Genomic DNA, 12484 nt, shown 5'->3' with positions numbered 1-12484 from the left:
AAATAAAAATATACAAAATTTACAATATATATATTTACAAGAACCGCTAGACTAAAATTATCGACATTCTAGTGAATTTGTTCTCGTCAACTTCTAGGGAATTTCGGTAGACGAAGATTCCCAAGAACCCCAGAGGTATAATGTATTTTGCCCGAAAAATTACTAGGCCAAAACGAAGATTAGGCATGGTCATCTAGAAAAAGTGTGAATATGACGTGATACATAAACTCCCGTCCTCGACTCTGGCGCACCCAAGTATTAAAGTTTTGAAGTATAATTAACTCAGAGGAAAGTGGAATGGAATATTTTGTTAAATATTGATATTATTAAAGGCTTGACAGGTTATTGCCATAAGATGGACGGAAGAAATACTGAAAATTGAATTAATAATTGAGCGAATGTTTATCAGATACGTATATGTAGTTTGGTTATTGAATTTAATAAAAGTGTATACATTGTGGAATATATTTCTTTGTTAAAAATATGTTATTGTTACAGGTTAACACGCAGGATTACAACTTTATTGAAGTGTGGAAATTTTAGTAAAACAAATAATGTTACAGGATTGGAAATAAAATAAAATAACGTTGAAATTATACGAATACATAATGATAAGCAGTTGACACAGAACAGTGAATAAAACAATGTATTAAAATGGATGAACTTTCAATGTACATTGATATCTGCTTTCTGATTATTAGATACAGAGTATATATACTTGTTTACGTTATGCTGTGGTAGCTTTACAAGGCTTCATAAAAATGATATTGCATTACAATCTCCATGGGAGGCAAGCTTAAATGTCATAGCTTGTTTCATTACAACATACAGAAAAGACGCAGGTATATGAATAAAGGTATATAATATAAACAAATTATTTCTATTCCACGCTCATGATTATTTTTTAATTTATTACACTCAAGGCAGCTTAGAAAATTAATAAAAAAAGGAAGGACCATTAGATCAATGCTTAAATATAATTATGACATTTTAAGCAGATTATGATAAAGATGATTAAGGTTAAAATGTGAGTGAAAGAAAATCATTCTATCAAAAAACTAATAAAGATGGAAAACATGCAGGCTCTATGACTTATACAAGATGTTAATGTAAGTACATTTCTTACCTATTTCTTATTTATCATCACATTAACATTAGGGTAAATCTAACTGTATAAAACTTGGTAAATGCGAAGATTATACAATTTGGGGTAAATAAGCGTACAGGGTAAACTTATGTATGAGTGCGCAGCATCTAAAAGTAAGCAAACTCTAAATATATTTTAACGTACAAAATTGTTTGAGTAATTTTAATGAAAACTATTTAACCATTAAAATAGTCACTAAGTCCAAAGATTAAGCTTACTTGCTCTTAGATATTGTGCACTCATACATCAGTTTATCCTATATGTATTTGATTATCAGAAGTTGTAAATTATTCACATCCATCAAGCCTTAAGGTCCAAGGCAAACCCTTTCGTTAAAGTTAACCACTGAATTACAGCAGTAAATTTCATGGAAAGAGAACTATATTACTTCAAATAAACTTTAACTTTAAACGCAGAGTTTGTCCTCTACCTTATTGAAATATGTTTGATGTTCTAACTTTAATTTAGAGTATCTTTTTAATACCTACAACTAGCTAATCTTTTCCCATTTACTCTGCGCATTGGTGATTACATCATTTGTTAATATTATTCCAGGTAACGAAGGACTGTTAAATTATTCAAAGAGAAGTACGAACAGCAATATTCATGAATCATTGTTACAAATGACATTATGGATGTTCAAAAGAAACCAACTAATAATAAGAGTAAAGCTTTAAATTGACTTCTCCAGCCCATGAGCATCCAAACAAATGTATTGCAAGTTAACTAAAAAACATTAGTCAAGCAGAGAAATGTTCAATAGAAATTTTTGTGCATAATTTTGCTTATTGACTTATTTTGAACTTTACACATTGTTTTCTCTGTGGTCTTTTTACATAACTTGCTACTTCTCATAAAAGAAAATTGTAATTTCTATCTACATTAAAATTATAAGTGAGTTGCAATTTCTTTCTTTATATATATATATAATGCAGAATTTAATTAGTAAGTTATATTTATATTATTTATATTATGTGTGCTTTTTCAGAGACTATGAACGAGTTATTTGTTTGATAATGCTAAATATGCATACAATATTTAAAGAGGAATTTTGATTGTGAGTAATTTATTATTTTTTTGCTAATAATATCGGTTTTTTTTATTTTTTGTTAGGTGAAGCTTTTTGCATTTATACACCTTGGCGCCGAGGTAGTTCTATGTAAAAGATTTTATGGTTGGTTAAATTGGCTGCGTTTCAAAACTTTAGCGCTATGGTAGCGCTAGGTAAAATACGTGTCAGGATTGGTCAAATTGATTCAACTGACCAATCATGATATAGCGCTACCTTAGCGCTTAAAATTTGAAACGCAACCATTAATTGAATTTGACTAATCGTGACTTAACGCCACCTTAGCACTAAGTTGTTACAGCATAGCCATTGTAATAAATGATAGATACAGTTCATTCAAGCATTTTGAAGTTTTTCCATTATATACCCATTTAACTTTCATGAATTTTTATTTATTTATTAAATATATCTCTTAGAATAAAAGGTGCACAAATTTTTCTAACAAGTCATTATTAATTTTTTGAAAATTGTCAAACCTGTCAGAACCGGGTTTTTTTTAATACTGGCGAGCTACATATCGAAGGGAATCGTTTACGTTTTTACTAGATAGTGTCTACAGTGTTTAGCATAATTTGAAAGTTTAATAAAATGCAGACTGCCAAGAAAAATTTGTCAGTATTATATCCTGATGGATATATTTATTACGTGAATAAAAATTATAATAATATGAAAGGCGAAAGAATCACGTACATATATACTATACATATATAAATTGATATTATATTTAGATGGCTGCCTGTAGTTTCTCTATTTATAAGTTTTGAATTTTTTAGTTATTTAAAGTGTAAATATCCCGGTTGCGAAGGCTCCGCAAAATTGAAAAATGATACAGATTTTATTAGCGGATCAATTCATAATCACGAAAAAGAGATGCAATATGAGAAAACTGTGAATTTTCGAAATTGTATTTTTAATACTGTCTCATCAACTCCATCAACTTCAAAAGAGGCATATGACTTTGCAGCAAACAGGTATAATAACTAACGACATTAATTAGACTGTAAATCTAATACAAATCCATAATATAAATATATTTCTTAATTACAATGTAGGCATCCAGAAGCAGCTGTAAATAACTCTTTTGAAATTATGAAAAATACCATTAATTCATGGAAGAGAAATGATAATCCTCCTCCAGTAAAACAAATTGAAGGCTGTAATATAATTTTATCTACTGAAAAGTGGAAAAATATGTTAACATTTCCTGTAGGGGAAGAGAGCCATACAATCAAAACTTTAGAATATAAAGAAGGAGAGTGTGTCTCAGTAGTTTTTTACGATGAAATATTAATAAAAGCTTTTAGTAAGTGTACAACTATAAGCGTAGACGGGACTTTTAGGTGTGTTCCAAAAATTGGACAAGCCAAACAAATGATTACTCTAATGGGTAAAGTTAATGATAAGGTAATAATAATTGCAAATTAACTTTAACATTTTGAAATGTTTGTATACATATTTTTCAATATGTAATATATACGGCTTTTTTATTTTAGTTTTTTCCATTTATTTGGGTCCTAACAAATTCTAAAACGCAAAAAAATTATGAAAATGTTTTTTACTTAATAAGAGAAAAACTGTTAGGCAGTTTTGTACCTATTTTATGCATTAGTGATTTTGAAAAGGCAATGCAAAATTCTATTAAAACGGTATTTCCTGAAATTAATTTGCAAGGATGTTATTTTCATTACACATATGTAAGTTATATGCATTTTTCGTATTTGAACAAGCATGAAAATATATAATAATTAATTTCATTTGTATTACTTGTATAGGATCTTAGAAAATACTTTCAAAAATGCGGAATATTTGAACAAATAAAAGCTGCACATCTTGCTTTAAGTAGTAAAATAATAGTAGCAAAACGAAAATTGTATAATTTACCATTACTGCCGCCTCAGCATATACAAAGAGGATTTTACTTAATAAAAAATGGGATAGAACAGGATCCAGTGCTAAAACAGATTTTAGCAAAATTTTTAATTTACTTTGAAAGGCAGTGGGTTAAGAAAACAAACGCTAATACGTTAAGCGTTTTTCAAGCTCCAGATAGGACCAATAATTCTCAGGAGCGTTATCACAGAATGCTAAATAAACTAATACGTAAACGACCACGGTTCCCTAAGTTTTGTTGTAATTATAATTTAATATTTATATAATCTCTAAAAGATTATATTCTTATCTTTAACTTATCATTATTACTAATTACATATATATAATACTCTTCTTTCAGAATTAATTAATATACCCTAGTAGCCATAAATAATATATAGGCATGACAATTTCTAAAAGAATGCAGATTAATTTCTGTTTCTGCATATGCTATCACTTTTGGCATGTACATTTTTAAACTAATAAACTGCATAAATCACTTATATTTGCAACAACACAATATATATATATATATATATATATATATCTGTTGTGCACAAAATTTCTACAGCTAGTTTATTGTGTACATACATATATATCCTAAATATATTGTTAAGCATATGTATGTAGGAAAAGAAGATCCAGTATCTGATTCCCGAAATTAACTTGCCAGTATTGTTCATAGCTATTGGGGCATATGAAACATAATTATTGAAGTATTTTCTTGTTTTTCAACATTTTTTCTTAGCTAAACTAATAGAAGTCATAAAATCTACAAATTTAGAATTGAAACAATTAGAAAATGGTAAAAAAATAAGATGTTCAATAATAAAACAAAAGTCATTAAGGTATAACAGGTGGTTGCAAATTGCATGGAATAAATTTCGTACAACTAATTATAAAGATTATGATAACATTATAAACCAATTCTTAATTTTAAGTGTATATAAAAATGAAGATACAATAAAAAGTATTAAAAAACATTTACAACTGTAGGAATATTTGAAATTAACGAACTGCCTAGTCCGTATGATTCGACTATGAGGTGTGTGATTGTTATGATTGGGTAATGAGTGAGAGTGGGAAATTGTGTGTGAATGTCGTGTGGGTCAAGTCAGTCGTGACGAAGCCTCGAAGATGCGAGCATTGTCGTATCCATGTATAACATGGTGAAATAAAATAATTTCAGTTTCGTAAAAATTAATAACTCTATAAATTGGGGGCTCAGCCGGGATCAGAGCAACACAAAAAATTGGAAAAGCCATACAGACTAAGAAACAAATGGAGTCCGGTAGTGTTAATTTGATGAGCCTTAAGCTTCAACAGCTAAAAAGCTTTTGTGTGAACAAGGGTCTATCGACGAAAGGAACTAAAAGTGAACTTGCGAGCAGATTAATAACCGCGTACCCAAACATTCAGATTGCTGAACTGAATAATTTAATCGGGGAAGAAGTCGACGCAAATATGGCGGTCAATGGAGGAGAACTGCTACACATCGACGAAAATGGCGTGAACGACGGGACTGTTGGTATGGCTGGCGAAAGAAGTATGATGACGAATAATAATGAGAGTACAGCAAATATGCGAAGTCGCGTTGGAGATACCACTCGAGTGATAGAAATAAACGAGATTTATCAGAGAGAAATCGAGGTTTATAGACGGGAGAAAGAGTTAGCGATAAGAGAGCTAGAATTAGCAAAACGTGAAATAGAATTGCTTCGATCAGTACAGCGAGACGACAATACAGTAAGACGAGTAGTTGATGGCAGAGGTAACAACGAGACAGAACATCAGACGAGGAGGCGCACCCAGAGAAACACAGCAAGTCACTCTGATAATTCGAAAATGAACATAACGGCAGTGGCGGACCTGCTCAACGATTTTACGGGGAGTGCTGAAGACTTCGAAAACTGGGACCGGCGGATCAAATTCCTTAGAGACGCATATGACTTGGACGAAAATCGGACTAAGATTTTGATCGGAATGAAGTTAAAAGGACGCGCAAGCGAATGGTTTTATTCCAAGTCTGATTATTTGGAGATGGATCCAGACCAGTTATTAAGCGAGTTACGCAGCATGTTCTACCATCGCCCAAATAAAATACTACTCCGTAGACGTTTTGAAGAAAGGAGTTGGAAGAAGGGAGAAACGTTTCACGATTATGTCCATAACAAGGTCATTTTGGGGAACCGACTCGACATGAAAGAGGACGACATTTTGGGATACATCATAGACGGCATACCCGACCAGCATTTGCGAGATCTAGCACGAGTTCAAGGCTTCACGACGCGAGACGAAATGCTATTGGCGTTCGAAGAAGTTAAGCTGGAGGACCGACGAAGTAACGCAGCAAGGACCAGCGAGAGCACCGACGAAAAGGAGAAGCGTGACAAACTCAGTAATGACTATAAGAAGCGAGCGAGTGATCAAAAAGAATCTAGTTTTGTAAGGCGAAATAGCGTAATATGTTTTAATTGTGGAGATAAGAACCACGTAAGCGCGAATTGCCCAGTAAAGGATAAAGGAGTGAAGTGTTTCGAATGTAGGGCTCATGGGCACATTGCGGCGAAATGTCCAAGGCGTCAAAAGACATCAGCGAATAGCGTAGAAGTGACAGGGTGGCGACAGCACAAACAAAAAAAAGAGGTAATATTAAATAACCTTCCCATGTCAGCAATCATAGACACCGGCAGCGATATCACTATATTGAAACAAAGTGAGCTCGAACGGTTGGGTTTTCCATCTCTCCACGATGAACGAATAACTTTTAGCGGCATCGGGACTCAGCAAAATACGACCATCGGTGTGTTTAAAGCACAGCTAACCATAGATGGACATGCGTACGAAATACGGGTTCACGTGATCCCTGATAATTTATCAAGATATTCTCTTTTGATCGGTAAGGACTTCTTAGATACTGTCGAACTGAACATGCGACTCGGTGTAGCTATAATAAAGCCTGTATCGGATGATAATCTGGATATACCTGAAATATACCAAATTACCATAGATCCGGAGCCGAGAAACAGCGTAAAATTTCATGCTCAGAACGAAGAAGAAAGAAAGGCCGTTATGGAATTAATAGATGAATATGAACCGGGATCGACGCGTGACATAGGAGTACGGATGAAGATAATATTAAAGGACGAGGAACCTATAAACATTAGGCCTCGAAGGTTGTCGCCAATCGAGAAGACAATAGTAAACGAAATTGTCGACGAGTGGTTAGAGGCTGGAATAATACAACCGTCTGTATCCGATTTCGCGAGCCCGGTAGTTTTGGTCAAGAAACGCGACGGGTCGAATAGGTTATGTGTGGATTATCGCTTGCTCAATAAAAAAATGTTCAAGGACCGATATCCACTACCACTGGTGGAAGACCAGTTGGACGCCCTGCAGGACTCTAAAATATTTAGCACACTAGACTTACAAAACGGTTTTTTTCACGTTCCAATCGAAGAGGCTAGCCAAAAATATACTGCCTTCGTTGTGCCCGACGGCCACTACGAATTCAGGAAAGTACCTTTCGGATTGTGCAATTCACCGGCCGTATTCCAGAAGTTTATTAATATCGTTTTTAAAGACTTAGTGCGCGATAAAACGGTTTTGTTATATATGGATGACCTTATTATACCTTCCAATGATCGTGGAAGTGGAATAGAGAAACTCAAAAAAGTCTTGAGTGTTGCTAGTAATCACGGACTAGCATTTAATTGGAAAAAATGTAAACTTCTGGAAACGACCGTGGAATATTTGGGACACGTAATAGAGAACGGTTGTATTCGTCCCACCGATCGGAAGTCGGAGGCTGTTCAGAATTTTCCAGTTCCGGTAAATGCACGCGGGATTCAGCAATTCCTTGGACTAACCGGCTATTTTAGAAAATTTATCCCCGGTTATTCAATAATCGCAAGACCATTAACAAATCTATTACGGGCTGATGTAAAGTTCAACTTTGGCGAACCAGAATTAAATGCGTTCAATCATTTAAAAGCTCTACTGATTAAGGGGCCTGTGTTACGGTTATATAGGATTGGCGCAGAGACGGAATTGCATACCGATGCATCTAGCCAGGGATACGGTGCCATCCTTATGCAACGCGACGTCGATGATAACAGGATGCATCCAGTCTACTATGCTAGTAGGAAAACAACTCCCATTGAAGAAAAGTATAGTAGCTATGAATTAGAAGTCCTAGCAATCGTCAATGCAGTTAAAAAGTTCCGTGTTTATCTACTGCACATTCCCTTTAAAATCATTACGGATTGTCGTGCGTTTGCTGCTACAATGGGAAAGAAAGATCTTTGCGTACGAGTAGCCAGGTGGGCACTCTTATTAGAGGAGTTTAATTATACTTTGGAGCATCGACCAGGGAGTAGTATGGCTCACGTGGATGCCTTGAGCCGAAATGCTCTACCAACCTGCTTACTGATCGAAGAAACTAATGATTCACTCGTGGCGCGATTGAAAAAAGCACAGCAAGACGACAGCGAGATTATGCGAATCATAGAATTGACGAAAGCCGGGAAGTCAAACGGTTTTATTGTGCGAAATGATGTGCTGATGAAAGAAAATGAAGGAGAGGTCTTATTCGTTGTCCCGAAATCAATGTATACAACAATCGTGCGGAGCGCCCACCAGCGAGGTCACTTTTCGGTAGCAAAAACAGAATTTATAATAAAACAAGATTATTTCATACCAAACTTACGAAAAAGGATTGAAAGGGTAGTTAGGAACTGTATCGATTGTATCTTAGCTGAAAAACGTGGTGGTAAGCAAGAGGGCTGGTTATGTCCGATCGACAAGGGAATGGTCCCTTTAGATACGTACCACATCGATCATTTGGGTCCTCTAGCAACGACCAAAAAATCATATAAGCATATTTTAGTTATAATTGACGGCTTTAGTAAATTCATTTGGTTATACGCAACTAAATCGACAACGACGGCCGAAGTCATTGACAAGCTGAAAAAACAATCGATTGTATTTGGGAATCCCAGAAGAATAATATCCGACCGTGGAACTGCGTTCACATCAAGCGAATTTGACGAATACTGTAGAACTGAGAATATTAAACACATTGTAACCACAACCGGAGTACCCCGCGCAAACGGCCAAGTCGAACGCGTGAATAGGACATTAATCGCGATGCTAACGAAATTGTCTTCCCCAAGACCGGAAGAATGGTTTAAACATCTTCATGTAGCGCAGCAGTACTTGAACACGGTGATACAACGGAGTATTGGTACAACACCTTTTCGTTTGTTATTCGGTACACACGCTAGACTAAAAGAGGATCATCATATTCGTGAGCTATTAGAGCAGGAATGGACAGAGGCTTTCCAAATCCACCGTGACGAGTTACGGGCAACCGCAAATGAAGAAATCCTCAAATTGCAAGAAGAAAATAGAAAAACATATAATCGCAAACGAAAGAAAGCCCAACAATACCAAGAAGGGGACTTAGTCGCTATACGTCGTACACAGCAGGCCCCTGGAACCAAACTAGCAGCTAAATATTTTGGCCCATACGAAATAGGCAAGCGTATGCGAAATAACCGGTACATTGTACATAAAGTAGGCTCACACGAAGGCCCGAGACATACGTCGTCCGCGGCTGACTATATAAAACCGTGGTTAGGGGATGACGAAAGTGCAGATGACAATGTTGAGGAATTTGACGAGGTGAATATAGCCGAAAACTTATAAGATATAACCACAAAGCAAAATACATTCGGGGTCGAATGAGCTCGTAGGATGGCCGATTGTAGGAATATTTGAAATTAACGAACTGCCTAGTCCGTATGATTCGACTATGAGGTGTGTGATTGTTATGATTGGGTAATGAGTGAGAGTGGGAAATTGTGTGTGAATGTCGTGTGGGTCAAGTCAGTCGTGACGAAGCCTCGAAGATGCGAGCATTGTCGTATCCATGTATAACATGGTGAAATAAAATAATTTCAGTTTCGTAAAAATTAATAACTCTATACAACAAAAAGGTAATTATATAATGTATGCAAATATTACAAAAAAAAATAACATTCTAATCAATTCCTGTTACAGATTATAATTTGCAATATATTTCCTCCACTAATATTATAAAACAAGGACCAATAGATAAGTCAGTAATATTAAAATTGAATAGGTAATTTCATGGCCAAATAATTTGCTTCCATTTATCTAAAATATCCACATTATTAATATATATTTAAATACATTAAAAAAATTATAATACTCAACCTTTATAAAACACTAACTTAATATATGTATTGTACACGTTTTGATTATTTTTAAAAATATATTTTCTATACACTCCTTATTCTTTAAATTCGAGTAATTAATCCTTATATGATGTATTCATTATTTTAAAGTATATAACAGTGTAATAACGCCATAAATCACCGAAAAATTTTTAAATTCTGCAATATATATATATAAAGAAAGAAATTGCAACTCACTTATAATTTTAATGTAGATAGAAATTACAATTTTCTTTTATGAGAAGTAGCAAGTTATGTAAAAAGACCACAGAGAAAACAATGTGTAAAGTTCAAAATAAGTCAATAAGCAAAATTATGCACAAAAATTTCTATTGAACATTTCTCTGCTTGACTAATGTTTTTTAGTTAACTTGCAATACATTTGTTTGGATGCTCATGGGCTGGAGAAGTCAATTTAAAGCTTTACTCTTATTATTAGTTGGTTTCTTTTGAACATCCATAATGTCATTTGTAACAATGATTCATGAATATTGCTGTTCGTACTTCTCTTTGAATAATTTAACAGTCCTTCGTTACCTGGAATAATATTAACAAATGATGTAATCACCAATGCGCAGAGTAAATGGGAAAAGATTAGCTAGTTGTAGGTATTAAAAAGATACTCTAAATTAAAGTTAGAACATCAAACATATTTCAATAAGGTAGAGGACAAACTCTGCGTTTAAAGTTAAAGTTTATTTGAAGTAATATAGTTCTCTTTCCATGAAATATACTGCTGTAATTCAGTGGTTAACTTTAACGAAAGGGTTTGCCTTGGACCTTAAGGCTTGATGGATGTGAATAATTTACAACTTCTGATAATCAAATACATATAGGATAAACTGATGTATGAGTGCACAATATCTAAGAGCAAGTAAGCTTAATCTTTGGACTTAGTGACTATTTTAATGGTTAAATAGTTTTCATTAAAATTACTCAAACAATTTTGTACGTTAAAATATATTTAGAGTTTGCTTACTTTTAGATGCTGCGCACTCATACATAAGTTTACCCTGTACGCTTATTTACCCCAAATTGTATAATCTTCGCATTTACCAAGTTTTATACAGTTAGATTTACCCTAATGTTAATGTGATGATAAATAAGAAATAGGTAAGAAATGTACTTACATTAACATCTTGTATAAGTCATAGAGCCTGCATGTTTTCCATCTTTATTAGTTTTTTGATAGAATGATTTTCTTTCACTCACATTTTAACCTTAATCATCTTTATCATAATCTGCTTAAAATGTCATAATTATATTTAAGCATTGATCTAATGGTCCTTCCTTTTTTTATTAATTTTCTAAGCTGCCTTGAGTGTAATAAATTAAAAAATAATCATGAGCGTGGAATAGAAATAATTTGTTTATATTATATACCTTTATTCATATACCTGCGTCTTTTCTGTATGTTGTAATGAAACAAGCTATGACATTTAAGCTTGCCTCCCATGGAGATTGTAATGCAATATCATTTTTATGAAGCCTTGTAAAGCTACCACAGCATAACGTAAACAAGTATATATACTCTGTATCTAATAATCAGAAAGCAGATATCAATGTACATTGAAAGTTCATCCATTTTAATACATTGTTTTATTCACTGTTCTGTGTCAACTGCTTATCATTATGTATTCGTATAATTTCAACGTTATTTTATTTTATTTCCAATCCTGTAACATTATTTGTTTTACTAAAATTTCCACACTTCAATAAAGTTGTAATCCTGCGTGTTAACCTGTAACAATAACATATTTTTAACAAAGAAATATATTCCACAATGTATACACTTTTATTAAATTCAATAACCAAACTACATATACGTATCTGATAAACATTCGCTCAATTATTAATTCAATTTTCAGTATTTCTTCCGTCCATCTTATGGCAATAACCTGTCAAGCCTTTAATAATATCAATATTTAACAAAATATTCCATTCCACTTTCCTCTGAGTTAATTATACTTCAAAACTTTAATACTTGGGTGCGCCAGAGTCGAGGACGGGAGTTTATGTATCACGTCATATTCACACTTTTTCTAGATGACCATGCCTAATCTTCGTTTTGGCCTAGTAATTTTTCGGGCAAAATACATTATACCACCCCAGAAACCAGAATTCTCCAGAAAGGAACGC

General features: G+C 33.7%; 1 protein-coding gene and 2 long non-coding RNA genes across 7 annotated transcripts; 2 read left to right on the top strand and 1 right to left on the bottom strand.

Annotated features, from left to right (window-relative positions):
- The first annotated feature begins 317 nt into the window (after positions 1–317).
- On the top strand, positions 318–3081 carry LOC136781553 (uncharacterized). Of its 3 annotated transcripts, none has more exons than XR_010823940.1 (5): positions 318–842; positions 924–1109; positions 1703–2041; positions 2136–2204; positions 2990–3081. It is a non-coding gene; the product is annotated as an uncharacterized lncRNA (long non-coding RNA). The 3 variants fall into 3 exon arrangements; XR_010823939.1 differs by having other exon boundaries at positions 461–498; positions 564–1109; XR_010823938.1 differs by having other exon boundaries at positions 318–1109.
- Positions 3082–3086: 5 nt separating this feature from the next.
- LOC136781632 (uncharacterized) lies at positions 3087–4570 on the top strand. Its single transcript, XM_066740525.1, has 4 exons — positions 3087–3187; positions 3269–3620; positions 3710–3910; positions 3989–4570. The coding sequence occupies exons 1-4, from the start codon at positions 3087–3089 to the stop codon at positions 4370–4372; spliced, it is 1038 nt and encodes a 345-aa protein (XP_066596622.1). The 3' UTR covers positions 4373–4570.
- A 5538-nt stretch (positions 4571–10108) lies between these two features.
- On the bottom strand, positions 10109–12267 carry LOC136781556 (uncharacterized). Of its 3 annotated transcripts, none has more exons than XR_010823942.1 (3): positions 11476–12267; positions 10544–10882; positions 10109–10265 (listed from the first exon to the last, which is right to left on the bottom strand). It is a non-coding gene; the product is annotated as an uncharacterized lncRNA (long non-coding RNA). The 3 variants fall into 3 exon arrangements; XR_010823943.1 differs by lacking the exon at positions 10109–10265 and having other exon boundaries at positions 10312–10882; positions 11476–11661; positions 11743–12267; XR_010823941.1 differs by lacking the exon at positions 10109–10265 and having other exon boundaries at positions 10312–10882; positions 11476–12021; positions 12087–12124.
- Between the last annotated feature and the right edge of the window lie 217 nt (positions 12268–12484).

The sequence above is a fragment of the Prorops nasuta genome, unplaced genomic scaffold, assembly GCF_024137725.1.
Source record: "Prorops nasuta isolate Cenicafe-Biocafe unplaced genomic scaffold, Cenicafe_Pnas_1.2 PNAS00023, whole genome shotgun sequence".
Lineage (NCBI taxonomy): Eukaryota > Metazoa > Arthropoda > Insecta > Hymenoptera > Bethylidae > Prorops > Prorops nasuta.
This window is presented reverse-complemented; position numbering and strand designations above follow the sequence as displayed.